The 26,897-nt window shown below is 41.6% G+C and overlaps 1 protein-coding gene across 1 annotated transcript; it reads right to left on the reverse strand.

Moving 5' to 3' along the window:
• Positions 1-827: 827 nt before the first annotated feature.
• On the reverse strand, positions 828-7,538 carry cplx3b (complexin 3b). Its single transcript, XM_044203604.1, has 3 exons — positions 6,924-7,538; positions 3,888-3,975; positions 828-3,648 (listed from the first exon to the last, which is right to left on the reverse strand). The coding sequence occupies exons 1-3, from the start codon at positions 7,079-7,081 to the stop codon at positions 3,424-3,426; spliced, it is 471 nt and encodes a 156-aa protein (XP_044059539.1). The 5' UTR covers positions 7,082-7,538; the 3' UTR covers positions 828-3,423.
• Between the last annotated feature and the right edge of the window lie 19,359 nt (positions 7,539-26,897).

Raw genomic sequence — 26,897 nt, forward strand, 5'->3', positions numbered from 1 at the left:
AACACCAGAATGTGTAATGCAGTCCAATACAACACCACAAATGACAGCTTCTAAAATAACCACAAAGTGGTTGTCTGAGTCTATACATTATAAGTGTCACAAAGTAGTGTTTTTATAGGGCCGTGCTGTGTTATCTTCTATATATCCACCTACATACAGTACATACATATATTCACTCAGTGGCCACTGTATTAGGTACACCTGCACAATCTACTGTAATTCAATACAACAGCTCTGCCATAAATTCTACCCTTACAAAGTTTATAACGTTCAGTTTATGTTGACATTGTCTGAAATATGTCAATTCAATGACATGTTTATTATTGAGGTCATAGTTAAAGGTGGTGTTGTACTGGACTACAGCTACTAGAAACACCTCTCAGTGTAATGCAGTCCAGCACAACACCATCACTGACTATGTTACAGCTAAAACATATAATTGAATGAACACATTGCACCTAATAAAGTGGCCTCTGAGTGTACATACAAACCTGCATGAATATTTATTTTTATCTAGGCTTTTAGTACACACTGGTATATATGGATTACTGGACTTGTTCTATCACTGCACCGTTGCCACAGGATGAGGATGGTTTCCTCCATATGAAATGCTTAATTGTATCATTTATCTTTTAATAGTAACTGGCCACAACACCCCATTACTGACATGTCAGTTATAATTATAATCAGCCTCTGTCTGCAGCCTCCCTCTTGGATGCTTCTGTAGTTGTGAGTGTATTTTTGTCTCCACCTGGTGTTCCGGTTGCTGCAAAAATGAGTACTGACAAATCACCGCATACTGTACAGTAAATCACACAAAACAGAAATGAAGTCCATTATCCTAAAAATCAGTTTATTGCAGCTAGAACTCAAAAAATCACTGAAATACTTTCAGAGACAGAATGATAGAGACACTGTGAAACAAAGAAACAGCCAAAGAACGAGAAGAAACTGCGTGTCATGGCAGCCATTTCCTGAAAAATCAGTTCCACAGGATGACAACACAAAAAATACGTTTGTATATTATTATTATTATTATTATTATTATTATTATTATTTAGTTATTGAATTAAGTCACACACACTCATACAAAGCAAACAGTTTGCTTTATGGCTTCTGTTCCACCCATTAATATTGTCTCATGATCGGATATGACAGATTCTAGTAGCTCTATTATAAAAGGACTTATTGCAACGTTTCCTCTGCTTTATATTATTGAAATGTTACAAATATACTGTTCATCTATCACATGACAATAACCACTGTACTGATGATGTGTTGCCTCAGTTTTCATTCAGCGGCAGTGTGGCGCCTACAGCAAGGAAATTACCACTCATCTTAGAGAAAACAGTCAGTATATTTTTGCCCACATTTCCTCGAAAATAAAATGTGCACATGTAAAATGAAAACTTTTCTAATCATAAAGTACCAAAAGAAAAACATGTTTTGGCAGCAGAACCATCACAGGAGTCAAAGTGGGGACAGATATGAGATCAAAGCTGACATCACCCTCGGCTACATAAAATTAAACACGGCAAAAATGTAGCGCATATGGATGTAACACAACATCAACAACATCCCCTTTTGATTCGCCCACACCTTCACTTACGCTTGGCTAGAAAACAACATCGACAGAATACCGAGTTATGCAGTAAGCCCACACTGACTGTGTGCTGTGTAACACTATAACCAGCACTCTCTGCCACAGGACGAGGTTTTTACAAAGACACCACTTGACATATCACGTCGACTAAACGACACAAATTCACCAGCACAAAACAGCACCACTGAGACGCAGGGGTCAATGAGATGGAGGACGGGTCAAAGGTCATGTGACGGTCGACAACACGCAGCAACGACGCAGCAAGTTGATGAAAACAGAGTGAAGAACGACCCGCTGTCGACAGTATAGGTCAACAGCAGACACATTTACATCTTATACAACACAAATATTTGTGGATTTATGCCCACATCGCAGTTACACAGTTCAACATAATTGTGCCATTTCCTTTATGTTGGTCAAAGTATTTTCAACAAAGGCTTTGGCATACAACTTCTAAAGCATTTGCATTTCTCTCATCTGAGCAGCTTTTCTTTTTTAACCTCAGCACGATGCAGCACAAACACAAATTTGCTCCCTATGTAGTTGATATTGACGCTAGGTTAAATTTGGGAGCGCAGTAACTGCACACACTTAACTGCAAATTCTTAAAACAGACAAAAGGCAGCAAATCCATCCTGCCTTTAAGTAAGACATAATTCCCGCCTGCTCACAAATCATTTGTTGCTTTTAATCAAACTAAAAGTAAGAAATCTCCTGCAGAAACAAACAAACAAGGAGGCCTGTCTTCGTAAAAAGTAGCTAACAGATGTTGGAGCTCTAGAGAAGACAACCTTGTACGGACGTCCAAGGCACACTGAAGTATGGAAAAAGCTATTAAAAAAAGCCTTTATAATGATATATCGAGGAAAAGATTAGAACTAAGATTAATGCAGCTCACAGGGAGCTTTCATCAGGGCACCAGGGGGCCAACACCAGTAAGCTACTTATGACAAAAATCAGCCTCATTTGTTGCTCTAAATGAATATTTCCCTTTTCTAAGATTTTGTGCTTTTGAACGTGGAATATGAACAACCCCACAAATAGATCCTTCATTTTATTTTTCCTAAACTAGATTACCAAATTTCCCAAATTCAACATAACACACATATGGCCTCCTCACATGAGCCAGTGTCAGCCTTGTGCATGTGTGTTTTCATTCCAACCAAGCAGCTGATCTCAGCGATCCTATCTCGTTCAAGGTGCACGTGTTCATCAGTGAAATCATCTGCTGCGTGTTTGGAAGCAATGAAAACCTGCACACACACACCTGAGACCTCTGCTGAAGAATCATATTGTGCTATCACTGGTCACATGAGGTACAGAGAGTGCAGGAGGTTGGGGAATGAAAGGAGTAAAGGATTTAATAGACAAATATTTCTCAGGGGAGGAATTGCTCTAAAGGCAGAAATAATCTCATTGGTTAAATCTCAATGGGAGGAGCCAGAGAACCACAGTCTTTCAGAGTGCAAGTTAGCTCATTTCAATAAAAATATGAATGACATGACTTTTAGGATATCTGAAGGTCAAAAGGAACGCTAACAAAACTAGACCACCTAGATGACACTGTGGCTAGAATTCCTTTTTTCCAGTTAGTAAGACAAGCCCCATATTTCATAATATCAGCTTCCTCATCTTTTACTTTCTTTTCTGCAGGGCTTCTGTCTAACTTTGCACAGCTAGGAAAACTGTTATTATGTGACTCTGCCAACTGACATTCCACTCAAGCAATAAAAATATTTCTACCTCCAGAGCAGCTTTGCCTCTGAAAAATATTTGTACAAGTAAAACTCTAATCTTCTGGGACTTAGAGTTGAGCCAAATCACATGAGACTGCAATTCTCCGTCTGCTTTTTGAGGTCTTCCAGTGTGGCCTGAGCTTTGTCTTTCAGCTGGTCGATGTCCACGTTCTGGATGTTGGACAGCTGGCCCAGCACCGACTGCTTGTGCGTTTCCTCCTGGTTGTCCTCAGCGATCATCTTGGCCAGCTCTGTGGGCAACACCACGTCGTCCCCCGCCTGCTGGATCTGGGTCTCATCCATCTCGTTCTGAGGCAGATACACACATGCATGCATGTCCATGTTGACACACCCAACAGGACAGGAGAAAGAAGGACGAGAAGTTTAGAACAAAAGGTTCAAATCCCACTGTAGTTTATAGAAATACAGTATTGGGCAGCAAGACTGTGTGGGTTTTACAAAGGCAGTGGTCCTGTTGGAGACATTTTTATGTGTGTCATGAAATAGCCGTTACTTTTCTTTGCAAAAGCAGAGCTCGATTAGTTTACCTTTGGTAGTCTGTACTTTTCCCGGAAATGACTTCTAACGGTGGCTCTCTCAGCTTTCTTCTGAGCAAAATTGGCTTCTCGTTCTTGTCTGCAAGAAAGGAGGAAAAATAGTTTTTTGGCAGAATTTTCTCAATCCCACTCAACACACAAACTAGAGATAAACTCCAAAGGAAATGTCTTTTTTAATCAACTGTGCATGCTTTCACCTGTGGGAAGCTTTGGAATAGAAATGCTAACTCCAAGCACCACGCTTTTAAGAGGGAATATCCCCCAAATATGACAAAGAAAACACACGTGTTATCTGAAAATGAAGAAAGTCAGTGTTCATTATTGCCATGTGCAGATGCATCTCTGCTTTAAGAGCATCATAAGGCTCCTGCTGGATCTGGACCTTGGAGGCCTTGGGTCTTAGCATTACCATGTCTCCTCTTAACTCTAACTGCAGAGTAGAGCCAGCAGAAGGTGGAGCAGCAGCAGTGATGCCATGGGGAAGCAGGAAGAGATGTTCTGCTTATGTTTAGGAGCACCAGATGCAGCATCCTGTCAGTCCAGCGCTCCCCTGAGGGATTTTAGTCCTCTTGGGATGTTGACTACTAGAGGTAACCTACTAACTGCAGACTTACTGCCACTCCCCAACTGTCAACCCATCGGATTTACCTCACTTTAGCTGGGTAGCTTTGCAGTCTGCCTCCCTAGCTGCACATTAATTGCCTGACTTTTAAAGCTGGAAACCCTCAAAAGAGCTCCGTAACTGTCTTTGAAAAATGGGCAGTTTACGTTTAAGGCAAACCATCAAAGAAATTAAAGATCACCCTCCAACCATCTTCAAAATTGCCTTAAGTCTGCCTCTGGATACAAGGGAGGTATTGAGGCATTTCTGAAATTCTGCACGTCTCTTAGAGAAACCTAATGGTGTGAGATGTCCAATATTTATCTGTTAGCTTGTTGTGATTTGTCTCTTAATACTCACTCCAATCCAGCCTACAGTATGTGATGCCTCCAGCAGAGGGCAGTCAATAGGCTGCTGGCACTGCTCTCTCCACTCAACACCACTGGAATATTTATGGCTTCAGTGAAGTTCATAATTGTCCCTTGTAAATTGCTAAATTTTCCGAAATGCCTCGAACATCATGAGTCAACAACATGACATAATGCTTAACAAACTTGCTTGTATGACCTAAGGCCAAATAAAGCATGCATACAGTGACAAAAGACCACATTATACAGTCAGTGAAATACAGTAGGTGCTTATAACAAAATAAACACCATAGATGATATTCTTCAAAGCTACAGTGGCAGAGGTTGCATTGTACGCCTAGAAGGATCAAATCAGCTGCATAATCTAAAGGCGGGGTGGGGGGGACACTGGAGGACCACGGGCGTGATTTGCAGTTGAAGTGTTGGCACCCATTGTGTCAGCGGAAGGTCGTTTTATCTGGAGATGCAGCATTCATGGTGCTGTCCGTGTGAGCCTGAGTTCACTTTGTGTTAACATGAGCGGGCCAAACACCAAATGGCACATGGGCCCGTGCAGCGCTCACTTGCAGCCAATGGGCAGAGCTTTGTGTCTTCCCCTCTCAAGGGCATCAGATGACCAGGGTTGTCACTGTGGCCCGGGTGCTGAGGGTGATAAAATGTCTACATGTGACATGTCAGTGTGAGCAACCCCCCAACCTGATTCTGCTTTAATCTGAGCAGTATGGGCTTCTCTGTGATCTATGCTCATGTTTAGCACCTCTCACTAATAACTCACTTCCACTGAAGGTCACATTATGACGGCAGAGCGTTAAGCATCTCGCCATGCCTCCTGTAGAGCTCAGTGGGCTGAGCTGAGTGTTAATGCCGCAAGAGTTAGGACTTCACTTCCCACTCATGCTTAAAATGTCTGCACACGGTTCTGTGAGGCACTTTGGATAAAAGTGTTCATCAAATGTGTTTGTGCTGATGGAAACGAGCCAGGGATTGGAAACAATCGGATAACTCTTTCTTTATGATATATGCTCCTCCCACTAAAGAGCAGGCAGTGCTGCTATAGATGCCTACAATTTGTGTAACAGCTGAAATATATAACCAGAATTTACCATTTTTTCTGTAGAACTCTGGTCTGAATTCTTTATTCCACATTATTAATCTATGGTAACTTATTCTATGACCTGGGCAGTAAACATCTGATATGGGATGTGGAGTCCTGCTCTAAGGGAAACATCACACAAATCAATTGTGAGTTGTTGTCTGCTGGGTGAACTCTGTTTACCAAATGACCTTGCTGTTAACTTATATTGTCCTCCAGTGGCTCAGGAGATAAACACCATAACAAATATGTAGGCTACACTGGGGGGGGAGAACATCTAAATAATTCAGTTTTGCAGGTGAGACACAGAGCAAAGATTTAAATGATAGAAGCATGACAAAATAGCCTAATTAAAAGGCGCACAGCTGGAACCACAGCTGTAAATATATTTATATATATATAAAAACCAAATTTGAGATAGTATAGAGGCCATACCATTCTAAACCCAACTGATCCAGCTTTTAGTCTGCAATATATTTTTATAATATAAATGAATCGGAAACATCTAGAGAGTAGGCTAAGAAAGACAAATCCAAAATGAATTCATATTAGTTTATACTGTTGGCTGTTTGCCCTCTGATAATATCCAAATAGAGGTTTGACTTTATTTACCACACAGTCTGATTCATTATTGAGCCGCACGCGCAGCAGTAGGAACATGTTTCGCTCCAGGCACGAATCCCTCTAGACTTTTCCGTGGAAGAATAATTCCAGGAATCCCAAATTAAAAACGGCGCTACACAATTTGCCGAAGCTAAGAGACCGAGAGCTCCCTGGGCGAGAGGAGCAGCTGTGTGTGGAGCGCTCGTGTTATTGCATTGATGCGTAAAAAAGCGCGCGGCGCACTGGGAGCGCTCTGCTGTTTACACACAACAACGCACTGTTTAAATATGCAATGCTTTCCCGATACATACTGTAGGTTTTCATTACAACGGCACAATCACAAGCTTCAATCATTGCCTTACTTTTCCTCCTCTAACTGTTGCTGATATTGTTCAAATTCCTCTTGAGTCATCCCCTGCGCGGCGGCGTCTGTTTTCTCCCCTTCGGATTTCTCCTCCGTCAGGCCGCCTGTCAGGTTCTTCAGCTGTCCTCCCACCACGTGTTTTACCATGAAAGCCATGGCTGCGACTCGGAGAGTCCTCTATTTGATCGGCTAAGAAGTTGAAGGCTTGGTGCGCTCTTGGATAGAGCGGTGCCGGTGGATAAATATCCGTCAAGTGACGCTTAAACCAAACGTCTGGAAGTGTTGCACAAGAGCATCTAACTTTCAAAGGCTCGGTGGGAGCAATCAAACCGGGGGGGGGAAAAAAGACGGAATTATTCCAACGGCGCGTCGGAAGCTGGCAGTTTCAGCACCACTGGCCCTGGACAGCTCCGCGCCGTGAAGGATGGAGAGGCGCTGCTCAGATATGAGTCAACAAGTTTGGCGCTGAACTCTACCAATCCTGTGACTCCGTCCGCAGCCACCACTCCCTCCACCCAATCCCAGGCACCGCCGGACTGGGTGTGCGCTTGCATGGCGCGCGTCTGCATCGTGGGCTGCTCCCGTGATTCGCCGTCTGATTATAACTCGCGATGGAGTCAGGCAGGACTCCGGGAGGGACAAACGACACGTGACGAGCCTCAGTGTCTCCTGGCTGTTTTGGTGCATCTCGTCTCTCTCAGGGTCATCTGCGCGCTGGAGCCTAACACACAGTTTGTCAACACACAAAACGCTTCCTAATTGCAAATTAGTTAAATGGCTGTCTATTAACCCACGGCATGAGTTCCGTTTATTGGCACGATCACTTAGAAATGATGAGTGGCTGTTCTATGTAGTAGGGTTTGTTTGATGTATAACAAGCTCGTTTCCACAAGATGAGAGGAGACTGGAATGATGGAGCATGTGTACAGTGCGCAAGTAAATGCATCTTTCAGTCTGAGCAGATATTAGTCCTCCATGCGCATTTAATACCCTTGTAAATATTCCTTGCCCCTAACTGGAGCTGACATCCTAAAATTAGAAATTTTGTCTCCAGTTGCATCACCATAATATTCCTCAGTGACTCATGAGTCTGTAGTACCCACAAGTGAGTTTATAATATCAGTGTCTTATGCTTATTAGGCCTCCTATAGGATTTTCTGTGCTGCTCCCTCTCATGTTTCTTTGAATGTGTGTGTTTGATGGGGGCGGGTGAATAGTTCAACTTCCATCACCAGAAAAGATGATTTATTAAAAAGCTGGGTGCTTCTGGATGACACTGTGTGACGCAGTGTTCAGCTGGAAAGCCTCACTTCTAAAAATATGACCTACGTGTGTGTCTGTGTGTGCGTGTGTGTGTGTGAGGAATATTTTAAATCTCTCTCTCTCTCTCACTCACTGTGAGATTCTTGACATCCGAAGTGTGAAAAGGAACTTTGATTACAAGTCAACAACTTCAGCATCCTGATCCTCGCAGCAGTCTGACACCGAGCCTGGCCTACTTTCCCAGTCCCTGTGGATCAGGAGAGACAGAGCGCGTCTCAGTGTCTTTTTGTCACAGGCTTAGCGGGGCCCTGTTAGCCTATACCTGGCTCTCTCTTAAATCTCTCTCCAACTTCAAAGCTGCCACCGGTGAATAGATTGAAACGTAACGCAGTGAATAAGATCAAAACTGTAATCTCTGTGAAATTTAATAAAAAGAAAGAATTTGCCTAACCAGCATGTTTCAACATCAAATTATATCGTTTCGCTTGTGATATTCACACCCATGGGATCTGTTCCCAGCCCAGGGCTCAGTGATAATCAGTGAGACCTGCTACAGGTGCTCTGGCAGGTACACAGCAGGAGGTTTTAATACAAGATGATGTAAATTACACACACACACATACACAGGCTTAATGGTGAAATCCATATATTTCAGTATCCATACATTTGGCCTAAAAAGTGAGAGCAGAGTCCTTTTCTGTAAGAGCATCCAACAGAGGTGTTGTCTTGCCTGCACTCTTACGGTCACACTCAACTTCATATCGAAACCGCTTTTTCCCCTTTTGTAAGACAGGTCCAGGGACATGATTCATGTGTGGAAAAGTGTCTGATACCAGAGGAGTTGCTACTTAGTAGCCACTTGTGAAACTAGTAGAACTAGACAATCATTGATGGTGGCTGGACAACTGAGCGGGCCATGGCATTCAAATTAAACTGCATATCAAGCCAGTAGGGCCAGCCACTGTAGGTTAGCCTAAGCGGATACAGTGAAGATATAAGTACTTTGCTTTGGTGAGAGTAAGATTCAAAGGCATTTTCAATGTGCGTTAGATCAGCGTTCGAGAATGGTATCGCCTGTCAGAGGGCTCAGGAGAGTTATGATGGCACAGCCTGATACCCACTGCAGGGCCTAGTGATAGGTCAAAACATCGTTTAACATGCATTCTGGGCTTCCATAGGAATGCTCACCCAACTTTTGGCACAGTTCAGTGTGTGAATTGTTACCTAGAAAACCTGCGAAATGCCAGTGCATTTCAAAACTGCATTTTCCATTCCTACTGAGTACATACAAGTCAAGTGAAAAGAAGCGAATTTTTCACATGAAATCAGTGCCTGATGAAAGCTATAGCCGACCATTACATAATTTGGTTCCATTAAATTGCACCTTCACCAAATAATAACCAAAAAAGGGGAACATAGGTACCAATTCGTAAAAAAAAAAAATTGCTTTGTAAAAAATACTAGATACTGAAATAAGACTGACTTTACACTCTCTTGTGGTCTCTAAAGAATGTGTCACGATCAGTGAAATTGTTCCACATTACAGGATATGTTTGAGTCCTTCACTTGCAAAAGAGGACGCAACTCGCTGTTTGTTAAATAAGAGCATGTGGCATTGAAATGAAACCTTCACGGTTAATACAGAAAAAAAAAACAACATTACTCACATTACCTGATTTAAAAATAGGCTCATGTTAATGCTCTCTTGCTCCTGCCTGTGCTCAGTTAATGTTACTGCCTACTCAGCTTTGATTGATTTCTCACAGCACTGTAATAAACAGTTTGGTCTATGTTTAGCATATATGGAGCACTATTGCATGCAAAGCCTTCACACAGATGTTTACTGTAATAGCCATGCATGGTTGCACACAAACCTGACATGTTATTTTCCCTTTCTGCATAAACATCTGTTTAGACTTCAGAAGTGGGTTTTTTTTTTAAATCTGCTATTAGTCAAAATCTCATTGGTGAAAAATAAGTCAAAAAACAATACAGAAGTTGATGATGACGAAAAATGCAGATTGTGCCGAAAGCAACAAAAGGTTACAGAAGCATGACATATTGTGGTTGTTGTGAGGCAGGAGTGATCACGGTGTGAGTCAACATAACCGAAAGCATCACGCCGGCTCCCGCTCAGTCACACTGCCAGCCCGGTTACACTTGATCTTCTAGGATTAGGATCCTGTGTGGGATTGGGAGAGATGGGCTTATGTACACCATCACACACGCTCGCTGATCCTCAGCAGCCGAGCGTTACACCTTTGTTTCTTTAGACATGGGATGACAAGGAATTAGACTCATCAAACAAATGTACCCTGCAGCAAACAATATGCTCATTCAGGGAGTTTTTAAATTCACATAGGCGGAGATGACGCCATTAGCAAGTCACTGGGATGCCTGTCTTAAGTAGAGCAGTGTGTGAGTGGCACCCCCCTCGTGAGATGACAAAATATCCCGCTAATCCCATTAGAAGTGAAAAGTGCTCTGTGTACTCAGTGATAAAACTAGTTTTTGTATCAAAAAAGCATCTGAGACCATTTGGATTGGCTAATGATTTGCTGAGATTTATTTCTACCTGCGTCAGGTCCTGACCGGAGATCGAACAGACAGGTGGGGTCACAGCAGCATGGCACCGTATGGTGGCAAGCGAGGTCACCCCAGCAGAGGTGGTTTGATGCCCCGCAGGCTGTCTAGGAGGTGCTGAACTACGCCGCATGTCAGCATGGCAACTGTCCCCCTTAGCTAACATCAACTGCTTCCTCATGAGCTGAATATTATTGCCCTGCAACAGAGCAAAAGAAGAGCATTTCAACTTTTGAACTTGATATTTAAAGCTGCATTAAATTGGGTTTGAAACTTGGTTTGTGTAAATGTTGCCCTTAAAGGATTGGTTCACTCAAATAAAAATAAAAAAACATACTGAAATAATTACATCTAAAGAATTCACTGCAACGTGTCTTCCCAGAATCCCTGTTAGTCTGGATAATCCACACAACACACTGCCAACTGCTTTCTCTGGGACTATTTCTTCGGTAGAAAGTAGTTGTTAAAGTGTTCACAGTGAGCTCTGTGGATTATCCAGAGTAATGGGTACACTGTTTCTGGAAAGAGATGTTGCTGTTCAGTCATTTAAAAAAAAACAAGAAATCTCAGAGACGGATATTTTAAAACCCGGGCAAACAAAGCCGGCATATCTATATTTATCTTAGTTATATCCGTCCATATCTGAATGTATAGATACCACATATCACAAGGGGTAAGTGACAAGATTTATTTTTTATTTCTTTGTATTTTCATGCCTTTTGTTTTTTCTCACAAACAGCTTCTTATATTAATACTGTATTTTTACTGGAGCATGTCCTCAGCAGATAAAATCTAACTAACTCCCTTTCCCCGCTCATTCCAGTAAACTTTGATGAGAAACAGTCTATTCATCCATTTCAGTGTTTAGACATTTTTTTTATTATTCCTCAACAATCTGGTGTCAATGAACAAGTTACCAATACGAAAAGTATTGTGGGTGAGTTAACCTTTAAGAATGTTTGTCTGGTGGGTGTGCCTGTGAGAGAGTTTTTAGAAGGGTTTTTCTTTTTCCTTTCTTGTTAATAACTTTAAAAAACTGTAAAGTTATCAGTAATTAGATAATTACTATTCTTAACGGAGGAGCTGTGCTTTTTGGACACTATAAAGATTTTTGCTGTTATCACTGATATCTCCTTGCTGTTATATTGGTATGATATCACAGTGGGTTGATATGTGGATGGAAACCTAAAAGGCAAAGGATGTGTCACATTGAGTGGATGTGAATGAAATCAGACCCAACCAGTTGAGGTCTATTCTCTTGCTGTATTGTGAATTCAACAAAGTGGCTTTTCTTATTTCAGTAGAAGTATGTATTTTGTGATTTCCTTCAGATTTAATATGTACACTTTCACAGAGGGGCAGTGGAAGACAGAAAAAATACATTTACTGGGAAAAGTGGCAACTGAAAACAGGAACCCAGACTGGGATTCAAATGACACATTGGCATTGCTGAAAGTGTGAAAAGAAGCTGCTAAGAGACACACTCAGCGACAGAATTCACAGCAGAAAAATGTGCAGATGAAAAGTGAGAACGATGAAACGATGAAATATTCAGAGAATTGGCTGAAATGGGTTGTGAAACAGAAACAAAGGCCCAAAATGGTCAGAAACATTGCAGAATAGCTGCCTCCAAAATTGCAATCAGATAGGTCTGGGACTGCAAAGTAGAAATCAGGAAGACAAATCATCACTGAAATAAATGGAATCTGGTCTAAACTGTTGAGAGACACTGTTGCCGTGAACTCTGCCACAACACTTCGGACAGCAGTATGTCCTTTGCACACTCACTAAACTGTTTTATTAAAAGCTGAAACACGCAAAACCAAATGATCACCTTTTCCATGATGCTTATTACAAGGACGATACAGTGTTGTTTCTGATAGCTGCCGCACTGAGACAGCAAAACCCTTCAGAGAGACAACTCCAGCTTCTGAAGAAGCCTCATCGAGAGAAGTTAGAGAATCAACAACAGGATATCAAACATGATTGTAACCCTGACAGTGGAAAGTTAAAGGAACTCAAGACAAACAGAACCTCCTCGTAGTTTAGGTGTGGAGCTGTTTAATGGTTTGGACTATAGTAGTTCAATTTCTTAATGTCACAGCATGCCATGATATTTTCGACAATAGTGCGCCTCCAACTTCGTGGCAACATTTTGGGGAGGCCCCTTTCCTGTTTCAACAACAATGCCCTGATGGATAAAGTGAGGTTAATAAAGAAATGTTTCTCCCAGTTTGGTGTGGAGGAACATGACTGTCCTGCACAGAGCCCTGACCTCAACCCCATCTAACATCTTTGAGATGAACCGGAACGCCGACTGCGAGCCAGGCTTTATCTTCAGGCTTCACTAATGCTCCCTCGGCTGAATGGGAGCAAATCCCTGCATCCTGGTTCCAAAGAGTGCAGGCTGTTATAGCAGCAGATTAACAAATAGTTTTGGAACAAAAGGTTCATCAATTCAATACATGTACCATGTTTGATTGTCCACATACTTTTGGCCATGTAGTGTATTTTACTACAAAATCTTGTCAATGCACCTTTAAGTCCAGAGTGTCTTCAAACTTCTTATCATGTGTGCCACCCTGTCAGCCATTCATTCATTTGTTTTTTTACTTACCCGCAATCCTGTAATTGCACTTCCTGCAAACTGCAGTGCTGTTATAATGCACACACATCTGTCTTTGACTCTTTGTTTTCAACCCACGCTTTAACAAGTGTTGTTTAATCCATATACTGTGTTCTTTATTTTCTGTAAAACTGCTGCCAACCTGTTCAAACCACTTTATAGAAACCAGCCTACATCAAATGCAGCTCCTATCTCCATGTATGCACGGACTAGTATTAATATTTGCATGCTCCACTTCTGTGCATTCAAATACATGAACTTCCTATTATTAGTGTAAGTAGCTCTGGTGGGTTTAAACCTTCTAAGCATTGCAGCATTATTGCAATGCTGTACCCGCTGGGCTACAAAGTGGGCTAAGTCACTGCACAGTGAGACAGTCTGCGATATCATCTGTGTGCTGGACGTCAAATGATAAAAAGGAGGGGATTTTTATCCACATTTAGTTAAGTGGTTAAAATGACCCTTAGCTGCAGCTCTTATCCAGCAGAAGAATTGCAAGCAACTAGTAGTAGGGAGTGAAAACAAAAATGAAAGAGATATCAGTATGTTATATAAGGAAATTGTCATTTTACAAAAGACATTTTTATTTTCAGGAGTGGAAAGAGAGGCAGGAGAGAGAGAGAGAGAGAGAGAGAGAGAGAGAGAAGCAGGAAAGGTCATGGGTCAGATTTGAGTCCACATTATGAGCATATGGCTGGCTGCTGAGCCCGCTCAGGCGCTGTGATGTCTCTGCTTATTTAGCTTTTCTTTCCCCGCGTACTTCTTTTACACCTCTCCCTCACTGCTCTCACACATTTGCTTTACTCTCTGCCTTTCCCCTCTTCTAACCCTTCCTTCTTATCCTCCTTCCCCACCCCCACCCTCCTTCCTTCCTCCCTCAAATCCCTACCATCCTCCCTCCCTCCATCCTTCCATCCCTCCCCCGTCTTCCCTGCCTGATTTAGACCTCTTGCCTGAGAGGAACATCAGAGCACAATGGGTTAGTGCTGGCTGAGCTTAAATGGAATGAGAAAACCGGAAAATTCTCTTTCATGAGTAGATGCTAACAATCGGCAGTGTGAGGGTGAACGAAGGAGAGGAGGATGAGATAAAGCAGGCTGGGAAGTAAGAGGAGTGAGACGAGGATGGAGAAAAATGGCTGGAGATGGGGTGAAGGTCAGTGGAGAGGGGCCAGCAGGGAGTGACAGAGAATGATGAAGGTTTTTAATTCCAAAAGCCATTTTAGAACAAATTGTTTTGTGACATTTGTGGCTTAATAAAATGCTGTAGATAATCCCACGCTTGTGTATGTGGAGTTTTTTTGCAATTTGCAAATACTTTAAATAACACTCTGCTTTGAGTTTCATATTAGCTTTACACAGATTTTCTAAGTTCAGAAGACAGTCTCCTCCTAATTTCTCTACACCCTGTTTCAATTTTAATAGTGTATACATGAGTACATTTTTTACACAATAATGCATCCACTCACATTAGGTTGGATGCTAGTTAGCAGTGTTGGTGAATGTCCATCAGGTCCTTCAATATGTGACACAGGTTCTTTTTTTGGCAGTGCAGTTTAGCAGTGTTTGACATAAGCTGTTATTAATTTCAAGACTGATAAAAAGTAAAAGTGAGACTATGTCATTTTTTAAAGAAATAACACAATTGTCCTCTTCTTTGACCTCAAAACACACAATCAAAACAGTAGCTAACTAGCTAATGTTAGCTACTGTTAGCAGACTTTAGATAGATATTGCTGAGTAACTGACATTATTAAGTCAGTTTGTTGACTTCTGTTACACTACATCTTAGCATGTCACAGATATATGATAATTTAATATGAATAATATCAAGCTAACAACAAGCTAAGCCTTACATGGTCTGGTGAGACCATTAGCTCATGGTGGCTAAAGTTAGCTAATGTTAGCAAACTTTACTTAGGTTTTGCTGTGTAACTGACATTACTGAGTCAGTTTTCTGACTTCATGACTCTTCTCTACTTGTGCAACTTTTACACTACATGTAAGCATTGACCTGTAGTTGTCACTGTTGTCTGTTCAGCAAAAGTGACACATGATTGCTTAACCAATGCTTCTGCAGTTTGGGCACAGATGAAATGACCTCATTAGACCTCTGTCTTGAGCTGATTTGAAAACTCAAGTGTCAAAGTGTTCAGAGCTCTTTTATGCAGGCAAATGCTGCAAATTATCATCCATTGTGATATGACTCAACTTTGTAGCAGCGTTTGTATCATTAACTTTCATCAGAATTCATTTTTGTATTTCCCTGTTATTTTATCAAGACCTATTAGGCTAAACTGATCAAATGGTGTCCTGAACCTTCACTACAATGCAATTCTCAGTGGACTCATTACACACTATACACTATATACTTTATATCTCCCATCATGCAGCATGGCATATCTTCTCTATACATCTTGTCATCATGTTGTGACCCTGAGGTCTTGCCTGAAGCCTCGTACTCCATCTGTTTCTTGTGTGTTAGAGAGTTACAGCTTCATTCCTCTCTCTCTCACGCACACACATACACACACACACACACACACACACACACAGTCAGACTGAGAAACAGTCACAGATGCACACGAAGAAGTCTCAAAATCATCTTCTGGCAACTAGCTACGTTAGCAACGGCAGCTACGATGGGGGTGTTGGTGTTCAGAGGATAGTGACATCTTCATCTGCTGCCATAACACACACACACACACACACACACACACACACACACACACACACACACACACACACACACACACACACACACACACACACACACACACACCAATTTCCCCATCTCCCCACATTCGCAGCCATGCCAGCAACATGCATCCTTTTGTCCTTGTTACATAACTCCCCTCCCCACCAGCATAATGAGAACGTTATGATAAAAGTTATGACCCCTAAGTCTGTAACACGCTCCTCACTCCTGTTTCTCCTGCAAACACCCACACAGATATATACTCACACACATACATGCAGGCTTTGCTGTCACTGAAACGATGATGTTTCCCAGCACAGAGTCACATGCAGTTGAGTCACAGCAGAGCTCGGTAGTGTTTTTACATTCAAATAAACACAGTCTAGGTGTGTTTACACTACGAGCACCAACTCCCACAGTCTGACCTCAGAAAACCTGCTCTCAGGCCTGTCTTTACCCTGGAGAAAAGGGCAGAAAAGAGAGGGTCTGCCTCAGGAATGAGAGCGATTTTCTGCATTTTTGAGACCCTTATGGCAAAGTGTGCCGGCTGCAGCCTCTGCAGCCCAGTCTGCCACACTGACCCAGCGCCCGCCAAAATATCCTCACTGACATATGTTTGTTTGCCTTTGCGTGCAGCCTCTCTGTCTGTCCATTCACTGGAAATTCATGAGTGCTGATGTTTACACAGTCCCAGCGGACACAACCGATCTGAGAACAGCTGAACCGCTGCAAACATGAGGTATTGTGGAGTCGGGACAGATCGGACTGGGGGTATTCTTATATGCTCTTATGTGCTATAAATAGGTGTCTGACATTTGTTTACACTCATGTAAATGGCGCTCTATGAGCTTATTAATAGCAAAATGTGTGTTTTAACTCTAACTAGTTATAGTCTGAAGCATGTACACTTTCATACTCATGTCACTGACAGGCAAGACTTTATGGGAAAAAAGCAGATTAAACACCCGTCTCCACCCTCTCAAACTGATGATTTCTATATTTGATCTAAAACATGTGTATTTCGTATGCAAAATGTTTGACAAGTCTTGTCTCTACTGTCAACAGACACTAAAATGTCAACATCCTGACATATGCTGTAACTAAGAGTATCCTCTCCCCTCCTCCCCCCCCTCTCTTGGTGTACCTCTCTCAGAAAACCACACACAGCTGACTTCCTCACAGAGCTGCGGCTCGGGACAAACTCCTCTAAGCTCGCCATCCCTGATGACCTCATCTGATCTCAGCCCTCACACATCACTGCCTCTGAATCCCAGTTATCCTTAGAGGTCTCATATCTGTAAACACCAAATATATATACACACACACACACACACACACACACACACACAGTGATTTAGTGAGAGGCTGTGTTGTTCCCCATGTGAGGAGAGAATATGAGTCGGTGTGTGTCTGTGTGCACGTGCAGTGGGGTGGGTGGAGGTGGGGCTAATCGCCCTCATCCTGTCACTTCCTCTGTTCCTCTGTCTGCTCAGATAAACAGATAAACAACAGACTACAGACACAGAACAGGTTATAGACTGACTGATCAATGGGCTTCTTCTTCAACCCGCACTGATGGCCTCAGAAAGTCTTTGCTTTTCCAAAAAGGACATTTGCTAGATGCGTCAAAACACAAGACGTACAAGGAACAGAAGAGCTTTTATTTGCACTGAGATCTGACTCTGAGATTTCTGCCACTACATCATAACAATGAACATGAATAGGATTTCAATTGTTGTGCTCAAAGCATCAACAAAATAGCAATTAGAAAAATCCACAGTAACAAATCTTTCCAGAAACAGTGTCAGGGTTATTCTGAATAATCCACAGACCTCAAGGACTATTTTTCAGTAGAAAGTAGTTTTGTGCAAGGCTGGATTACCAATTGGGCAAAGCGAGCAACTGTCCTGGGAACTCTCAGGGGCCCTGAAGGCCCCAGGTTGTCAGCGTAACAATTACTTTGTGCAAATTTGTTTGGAAATATGCACCACTAAAGCATAACAAAGCAAAACTGAAATGATACGGGCCTTCTGCAGTTTTACATAATCTTGAGGCCCTGTCTTGTAGTGGAAGATGTGTCAAGATCTAGTTTAAAAGCTTTAATAAAATGAATTAAATCAAACTTTTTAGTTGATATCACGCTATATGGTTCATTTAGTTACACAAATGAGTATTTAAAAAGCAAACCTGGGGCAGGTAGTATGTAAGCGTAGAAATACTGTTTGGTTTCTGGGCAAAATGGGAAATGCGTGTATTTGGGGCTTAATATGGCTTAAATGAGATGTTGCATTTGAATTTCTAAATATAGTTTCAATGCTGTGAACCCCACAAAGTAAAATAAATTCACCTCCATTGTATTGGTGTGGAGGCAGAAATGTCAGCGACGATATCTTAAAACCTGGACAAATAAAACCAAAATTATCTGCACAAAGATAGGTACTACTAATTAAGAAAGTGTGTTTTTCTGTAATTTGGGTGAACTGACCCTTTAAAATGTTGGCTACAGAAAAACAAAACATGATAACACTGAACTCCCCTCTCCTCTAACATTCGAGCCAGGTTTCTCCAGTCCAGCACAAGGAGTAGTTACATAAGATCCTGTGTATTGGTAAATGTCTCTGCCCAACCTCACGTGGCCCCTACCAAACCCAAACAACATGAGGCCAGCTCTGATGAAACCCACTGAAAACGGCTCATATGCTCTACTGAATCAAACCCTCACCCCAAAGGCAAACTCATCATCTTCATCCCTGCTGGAGCACTTACGTCCCTTCCTCTTCTCCCTCTTCCCCAATGTCAAACCTTTGCTCACCGAATTCAATTAACTCTGGCTCAATCAGAGCGTCTCTTCGCGCGTCACGGCTGAAGGTGAAGGTAAGGTGAGCTCCCAAAGGAGGCCATTGACGTCTGAGAAGTCCGGGCCGAATGCTGGAGCCATCAAATTTCCGGAGGCTGGACAGGATGTGGGATTTATGTGACAGGCTGCCTGAAAACGTTAGCATTCCTGGGCGTCATGGACCTCGCCAAGGCGATGGCCTCCTTGCCACGTGACATAGACGGCTGCACATAGGCTGTGGAGACGTTTCCCTCCCAGCCAGGAGAGAGTGTCCATCACGGCTTGTCCCCCCTAACCATGCAACCTGTGACAGTCCAACACTACACACCTGGCTGACATATCACAGGAAACACAGCAGTTATATAAACATCAGAACAAGACAAAACACTTTACTTACGTTTAGCTGCACAAATAATCAAGAAGAGCATGATATAAACTATACCAGTGAATCAAAAACCTTCACTCAAAAAGAGAGAAAAACAAGAAAACACATATCAAGATGGAGTATGGTACAAGAGAACATGGAGAAACAGGAAATATTGTTCTTTTTACTCCACTACATTTATTTGACAGATATAGTTAGTAGTTACTTTACAGATAAAGATTTTTTACATTAAAAACTATGTAAGCTTAAAAAAAACAGCACATTCTTAAGATTAAACCGCTGACTCCCAACCATTTGGCTTGTGACCCCTTACAATAAAACAGTGTCTGGTTGGGGGGCCCCTTGCCGTGTTTACGATGTGTTGTTAGCACGTCCACCAGAGAGATATTTCCCCTCTAAACTTCTCACATGGTTTAATTTCAATAACTGTTAAATGATGAATTTTACCAAAGAGATACAATTATCCAATATTTTACACAAAAAAAGCAAAGATTAGAGAAAAGTCCCACCAAAATGAAGAAAGATTTGTGTCACAGAACTTAGATATTTCCCTAGACCCCTAAGCTTTATCTTGTGACCCTTTGGAGGTTTCCAACCCCTAGGTTGGAAACCACTGGACAAAACTACCAGCATTTGTACTGCACCTAAAGTAGCACCACCTCAACCAGCTACAAGAGTAAAATGCTTCTTACACATTGATGCATCAGTATTAAAAAAGGAATAATGTATAATAATATGGCAGTGACAGGGGCCATTTTCCTGCAGAACATGTACTTTTGATACTTTAAGTATATTTAGCTGATAATGCTTCTCTACTTTTACGTAAGTAGAATTTAGAATGCAGGACTTTTAATTGTAATGGAGTATCTCTGTATTGATACTTTTATTTATGTAATGAGCATTTCTTTCACCACTGAATAATATGAACAATTTCAGACACACATTGTTTACTCATTTACTCATAATTCATTCACATTTCTTCACAATCATTACACCCATTCATTGCATGGCCGTGGATTCTACAGTTTGTTCGTTCAGAGAATTTGATATGGCCTCTTCCTATATCAGTGGAGTGTTCAAGTGGACCAGACTGCGGGTTAACATTTTTAAGCTTCAGTTAATTCAAAATAATCAAATGTTTTGTTGTACCTGCACCTTTTTTACTGTCATATTTTTATGTTTAATATACAAATGTATGTTTTTTTGTGTGCTTCAGGGGAAAAAATAGACATAGAAGCCTGTGTGCAACAGAGCTGCTATATGTAATGTGATTGACAGCAGCACTTTCACACTCTCTTGTCACACGTTATCTGAAATGATAGATGTTCTGTCTCTTTCTCTTTCGTGACGTTTTTCTCTCAAGTCTTCCTCAGGTCTAAAGCTGAACATTCGACCCATCTCCTGTCATCCTCCTACAGGATACAAATTGTTCTTATTTCAAAAGGCACGAAGTACAGCACAGTAAACTAATAACCTGCAATAGTTTTATATGAATAAATAAATATAAATATCTATTTTGTCTAGTGATGTACCATGAAAGTGATTCAACTTGTAGCCAGTGGATATAAACTTTTCCATTTGTAACAAATGTACAAGGTAAATGTTCAGTTCGACACCGAAGAGGACATGATGTGTTTTAAGATAAGTATATTGCAATAAAAGCAACCATTTATTTGAAATGAATAGAAAAAAAAGATGAACTCGTAGCTTATAGCACCCATGAAGTCCTATAAAGTCTCTGAAAACATACATTTGACTGGTAGGCTGCTGGTTTAAAACCCTAGGCTTGCTGGAAAAACCTGGACAGGGAACATAAATGACAAACATTTTAAATCCTTCATTCTGAGGTGCTCCTGAGCAAGAATACAACTCCAGAGTGCTCCAGTGGTGCTGTTAATTGGCCAAGGAGATTTGAACTGGTTGAACTGGGTGGACAGTTGCTCGCTTTGCCCAATTGGTAATCCAGCCTTGCACAAAACTACTTTCTACTGAAAAATAGTCCTTGAGGTCTGTGGATTATTCAGAATAACCCTGACACTGTTTCTGGAAAGATTTGTTACTGTGGATTTTTCTAATTGCTATTTTGTTGATGCTTTGAGCACAACAATTGAAATCCTATTCATGTTCATTGTTATGATGTAGTGGCAGAAATCTCAGAGTCAGATCTCAGTGCAAATAAAAGCTCTTCTGTTCCTTGTACGTCTTGTGTTTTGACGCATCTAGCAAATGTCCTTTTTGGAAAAGCAAAGACTTTCTGAGGCCATCAGTGCGGGTTGAAGAAGAAGCCCATTGATCAGTCAGTCTATAACCTGTTCTGTGTCTGTAGTCTGTTGTTTATCTGTTTATCTGAGCAGACAGAGGAACAGAGGAAGTGACAGGATGAGGGCGATTAGCCCCACCTCCACCCACCCCACTGCACGTGCACACAGACACACACCGACTCATATTCTCTCCTCACATGGGGTGGTGAACTCAGTGGATGTGGATGAATCTGGATCAATATGTGGTTCCCAGCAAGAACATTCACCAATAAAATGGATCAAGGTCAGAGGTAAATGGTGCTGTACATTTGTGGGGATTTAGATTATACTCTCACTCAGACTGACTCACTATGAATGCAGGTAAAGTGCGTCACCTTGAAATTTCTCCAAGGGCCAATCAGGAGCCCTTTGTGTGCCACAAACGTCTTACATCTTCCCCCAAGTTTTCACTGTGGCCACAGCTAATGCTTCCATCTCTTCTAGCCAGTGCAGAGTTAAAATTAACATTCTTTGGAGCCACGTGAGTCACGCATGACGTCGCTGCCCACGTCTGTGTGTGGGGGCTGATGAGTAATCCAGCTTGGACTGAGGCAGGAGGCGAGCCTTTGAAGCCAAGTCTCTGCGGAGTGGGGAAATATTAAAGCACAGACGGGCTAAACACACCGCTAATGCAAATCTAATGCTAGTGAAGGCACAGACAAGTGAGTTAGTCACCTTGATCAAAATTTCTGTATGACTGTATGATGTAGATTTGATGCCATTCAGGGTTTCACACCTCAATGAAATAATATAATAATAGGATAGCAGTTGATTAATACAGCCAGCTGAGCAGCAATAAACTCTTGACTCACTTGACCAAAATGTCACCATTATGGCAGGAATAATCCGCAGCAGAGCGGCAAACAAAAACATTTTAAGCCCTGATATAAAACTGAGAGTTGGAGCAGATCTCAAGTTTTCTGGGAGTTTGTTCCAGACATGTGGAACATAAAAACTGAATGCTACTTCTCCATGTTTAGTTTTGACTCTGGGGACAGTAAGCAGATCTGTCCCAGATGATCTGAGAGGTCTGGACAGTTCATAACAGAGCAGCAGATCAGAAATGTATTTTGGCCATAAACCATTCAGTGCTTTATAAACCAACACTAGAATTTTAAATTCTTTGACAAATAGGAAGCCAGTGTAAAGATCTGAGCTGACTTTGTAATTGTCTTAATGTGGATGTTAAAATGTAGGTCTGAGTCGATAACTACACCAAGATTTGTGGCTTGGTTTGTGGTTTTTAACATTAACGATTGGAGGTGAGCACTGACTTTTAACTGTTCTCCTTTTGGTCTACAGACAATTATTTCTGTTTTATCTTTGTTTAACTAGAGAAAATATTGGCACATCCAATCATTGATTTCTTGAATGCACTTACTCAGTGCTTGTATGGGAACATAGTCACCTGGTGATATCGTTATATAAATCTCTGTGTTGTCTGCATAATTATGTTAAGGTATTGTGTTGTTTTCCATCATTTGAGCCAGTGGTAGCATGATGGTAGATGTTGAACACAAGAGGCTCGAGAATGGAGCCTTGGGGAAGTCCACATCATTTTTGTATGCTTGGATGTGTAATTACAGATCGACACAAAGTAGTCCCTGTCCTTCAAATAGGATTCAAACCAGTTTAGCACTATGCCAGAAAGTCCAACTCAATTTTCCATTCTGTCTAGTAATATGTTTTGGTAGACAGTGTTGAATACAGCACTGAGATCTAACAATACCAAGAGTGAAACTGTCCCATTGACTGTGTTAACTGTGGTGCGGTCGAAATCCTGACTGGAAAACATCAAAGTATTTTTTAGGGCCAGAAGTGTGTTAAGCTGTTGAAAAACTGCTTTTTAAATGAGTTTACTTGAAACTAGGAGGTTTGATATGGGCCTGTAACCGTTCAACTGTGAGTTGTCTAGATTGTTCTATTTAAGAGTGGCTTAATAACTGCAGTTTTCAGGGCCTGGGGGAAACAGCCTGAGAGTACAGATGTGTTGACTATTTGCAGACGATCTGATGCCATGTAGTTAAAATTACAGACCCTATACCTGATAAGGAGGAACTGACAGCTTGTCTAATTTTCTGAATTTTATCAGTAAAGAATGAGGCAAATTAACTTCATGATTTACTGGATAAAAGTTCAGGGGCTACTGACACAGGAGGGTTTGTCAGCCTGTCAACAGTAGCAAATAAGGCACATGCATTATTATTGTTTTTGGCAATGTCAGAGAAGGACAGCCTTGCATTTCTGAGTTCAAAATTATGAATGCAGTCTCTCTCCAGATCTGTTTGGGTGGAGGCCATCTGCCCTGAAAAGATGCTTGCGTCCCGAGAACACATTGAAGTTATGAATATAGCTGATCCCTTCCAAACCACAGGTTTTGCTGAGCCACGTGTTGAGTCCTAAGAGTCTGCTGAACCTGTTGATCTCTTTGTTGACTGTTGACAGTGGTCCACTAATAAAAAACTGGGCTTCCAGTTTGTCCAGACAATTAAACAGTTTAATGAAATCCTGCTTTACTTCTGATTGCTCTCTGCAAACATCATTGGCCCCCACATATTTATTATTTATCAGCTGAGGAACTTTCATGTTATGGGTAGCAGAGGGGCAGTTCAAAGGAGATACTCACAACCCAGAGTTGTCATAAGCTATCCTCCAAATGATGTAGTTGATATAGGAAACCTCTGTAAATGTGTTGTAGTTTGAAAAAAGTAGGAAGAAGTAGCAAAAATAACAACTTAGCAGAAAGCAAGTGAGAAGAGTAGCACTGTAACAAAGCAGGAAGGGCACATTGGTAACACTGGTAAAGATACTTCATGTCTGTTTTGGTTGAAAATAGTCAGGAAGTGAATAGAAGATTCTCAAAATGCTGTACGATCATTACAGTTGATAATAATAATCATTATATTTCACAAAGTAATGAGGATAACCATAATCATGCAATTATGCAACATCTACCACACACACACACACACACACACACACGAAAGGCAGTGGTGGTAGCATGCTGTGATGATCAACAACATGATTTTAAATAGCTGCTTTTTAATGATCACATTATCACAGTTCCCACACAAAGCACCCTCTAATAAAGCAGCAAAGATGTATAAGGCCCATAAATCAGCACAGGAATACATTTGCCATTATCACTGAAGCAGTGATCCATTCAATTGAGAACACAAAGTGAAAGGGTCAAGCAATGCCCTGAGTGTACTTCACGTTAGACCTACTGTACAGAGCACGAGAGCAGCGGAGTCATCCATATTAACACAAGCTTTCATACAATCAAAAAAAAAGTTACTGTATATTGCCTTCTGTTTGGCGATAATAGAGAACATGTGTGCTCGCTAACAGCTTGCTTTACTGCGGCTATGTGATTATACATGTCGGTTCACATGTGAGTTGCCACGATGCATCAACTTAATTAATGTGAATGTGCTCGGAGTCATTCCTGCCCACGGTAGAGAGGCTGTTACATCACTCACATACAGAGCAGAAAACTCAGGAACACACACATTGCTATTTGGAGACATTTTCCTGCCTGTATATGTGGAATAATGTTCTCAGAAAAATCTCTATTCATTTGCTGTACTTGGTGAGCCATTCCTGCCTAATTTTCCTTTTATTTTCTTCTTCAGAGCAGCATCAGTGAGGAAGTCTGTGCTGTGTAGCAGCAGCTGCTGAGCCACACACTGACTTCTGGCTGCATTCATTAGCTCCTGTGTTTCTAGGAGGGTCTGGCTAACAACACTGCACAGGCTTTCAGTCCTCATCTGTGTCTCTCCTCCCCCTGCCCTCCGTGCCAGGCTGCAGGAGTAAAGCTCAGACGGTGTGTGTGGTCCCCCCCCCCCACATGGGTGCACAGGGGTACTGGGTGGGCAAAGGGAGGGGGTTATGGGTGTTAACAGAGCACAAATTTGTCCTCACAAACAAAGAAAAATCAATCGGTCATATTTTTTTTTTTTTTTGGAAAGCTTATGTTTTTTTGTTATCATATGAGACTTTGTTTCAGCCTTTGAAATAATCCAGCCCGGAACATTTTGATAAATGTTGCTGCAGGAGTGAGTTGGGCTGCTCTCTGACCCCAAGGCAGTCCTTAAATTACTATATCACCCCCAAAAAAAAAAAAAAAAAAATGATCCAAGAATGTAGCTGTGAACGTACAGTTGTGACAAGCCTTTGACTGCACGGTTTTATTTGCAGTCTCCAAGGCATTTCGTGAACCTTAGCATTACTCACGGTTGGCTGCAGTTCCTCGTGTGTCACAACAGTTTATAGTCTGTCTTCTGTGGATGCTCGTTAAGTCTCCGAAACAAAGCCTGGGTCATTTGTAAGGGTGGAAACCCTGAAAGACAGAACATTCATTTTCATTTATGAGACAGGAAATGTTCAGACGTCTTCTCCTCTTCAGTTTATCATTACATCTCTACAACTGTCACACCATGCACGTCAGTGTGGACAGTGTAACTCTTTGTGGCGAAACTGTATTCTTGTATGTTTCCTTTTACAGATAACTGTGATTGAACTGTGATATTCAGTATTAATTCCTACATCTACGTGTGAATGCTAACAAACCTGCATGTAATCACTAGTTTCTAGTAGGTCCTGTATGTTCTTACTAGGTTCTGGTATGGTGAGGTGTAGTGTAAAGTTAAGAACTCAGGACGTTGTCGGCTCAGGCAGCCTGCCACCCAGCCCGCTGCTTGTCTATAAAAAGCGATAACAAACTCCTACTTCTGAATGACAGCAAGCATGACAAGTCTTCAGTGTCAGACTGTTGCTCTGACTCACACAGCGAGGATTCATCAAACCTCACATCATCTGCCAGGCCTGTCAGGAGAGAAGATTCTCTCAAGCTGAACCAACAAAGTTTGCACACTAGCGTCTCCAAATGGCAGCGAGACGTCCCTGAAAACTGTTTGAACTTCAAAACCCAGAAATCCTGTAAGTTGACGTCAGTAAGCTGCAGTCAGCCTGTTCATGTTCACCAACCCAACCAGTATGTGTTGCTTTATACCACAGGATACATAAAAAAAGACAGAGGGAAAAGGTCTAATGTTAGTAAGTCTTTGGAAGGGGCTCTTGGAGATGGCTTTTGCTTTATTGTTGAGTTTCATTTCAACATTTCATGTTTTTTTCAATGTTGACATAATGATGGATGGGAGGCCTGCGTCTATTTCTGTAAAAGATCATGTTATTTTAGCACAAGGGCTAACTAGCTTGTTTGTCCAGTGCACGATATAACGTCATATGATGAGTTTAGCACTGTAAATGCACTTGTTGCA

This window comes from Siniperca chuatsi, linkage group LG1, assembly GCF_020085105.1.
Source record: "Siniperca chuatsi isolate FFG_IHB_CAS linkage group LG1, ASM2008510v1, whole genome shotgun sequence".
NCBI classification, from domain to species: domain Eukaryota; kingdom Metazoa; phylum Chordata; class Actinopteri; order Centrarchiformes; family Sinipercidae; genus Siniperca; species Siniperca chuatsi.

Bases quoted from the DNA above. Each gene is read 5' to 3' on its own strand.
- cplx3b (XM_044203604.1), bottom strand. From the start codon at position 7,081: ATGGCTTTCATGGTAAAACACGTGGTGGGAGGACAGCTGAAGAACCTG. The intron at 3,976-6,923 runs GTAAGGCAATGA...CCTTTCTTGCAG, and splicing joins CAACAGTTAGAGGAGGAAAA to ACAAGAACGAGAAGCCAATT. The intron at 3,649-3,887 runs GTAAACTAATCG...TATCTGCCTCAG, and splicing joins AAAAGTACAGACTACCAAAG to AACGAGATGGATGAGACCCA.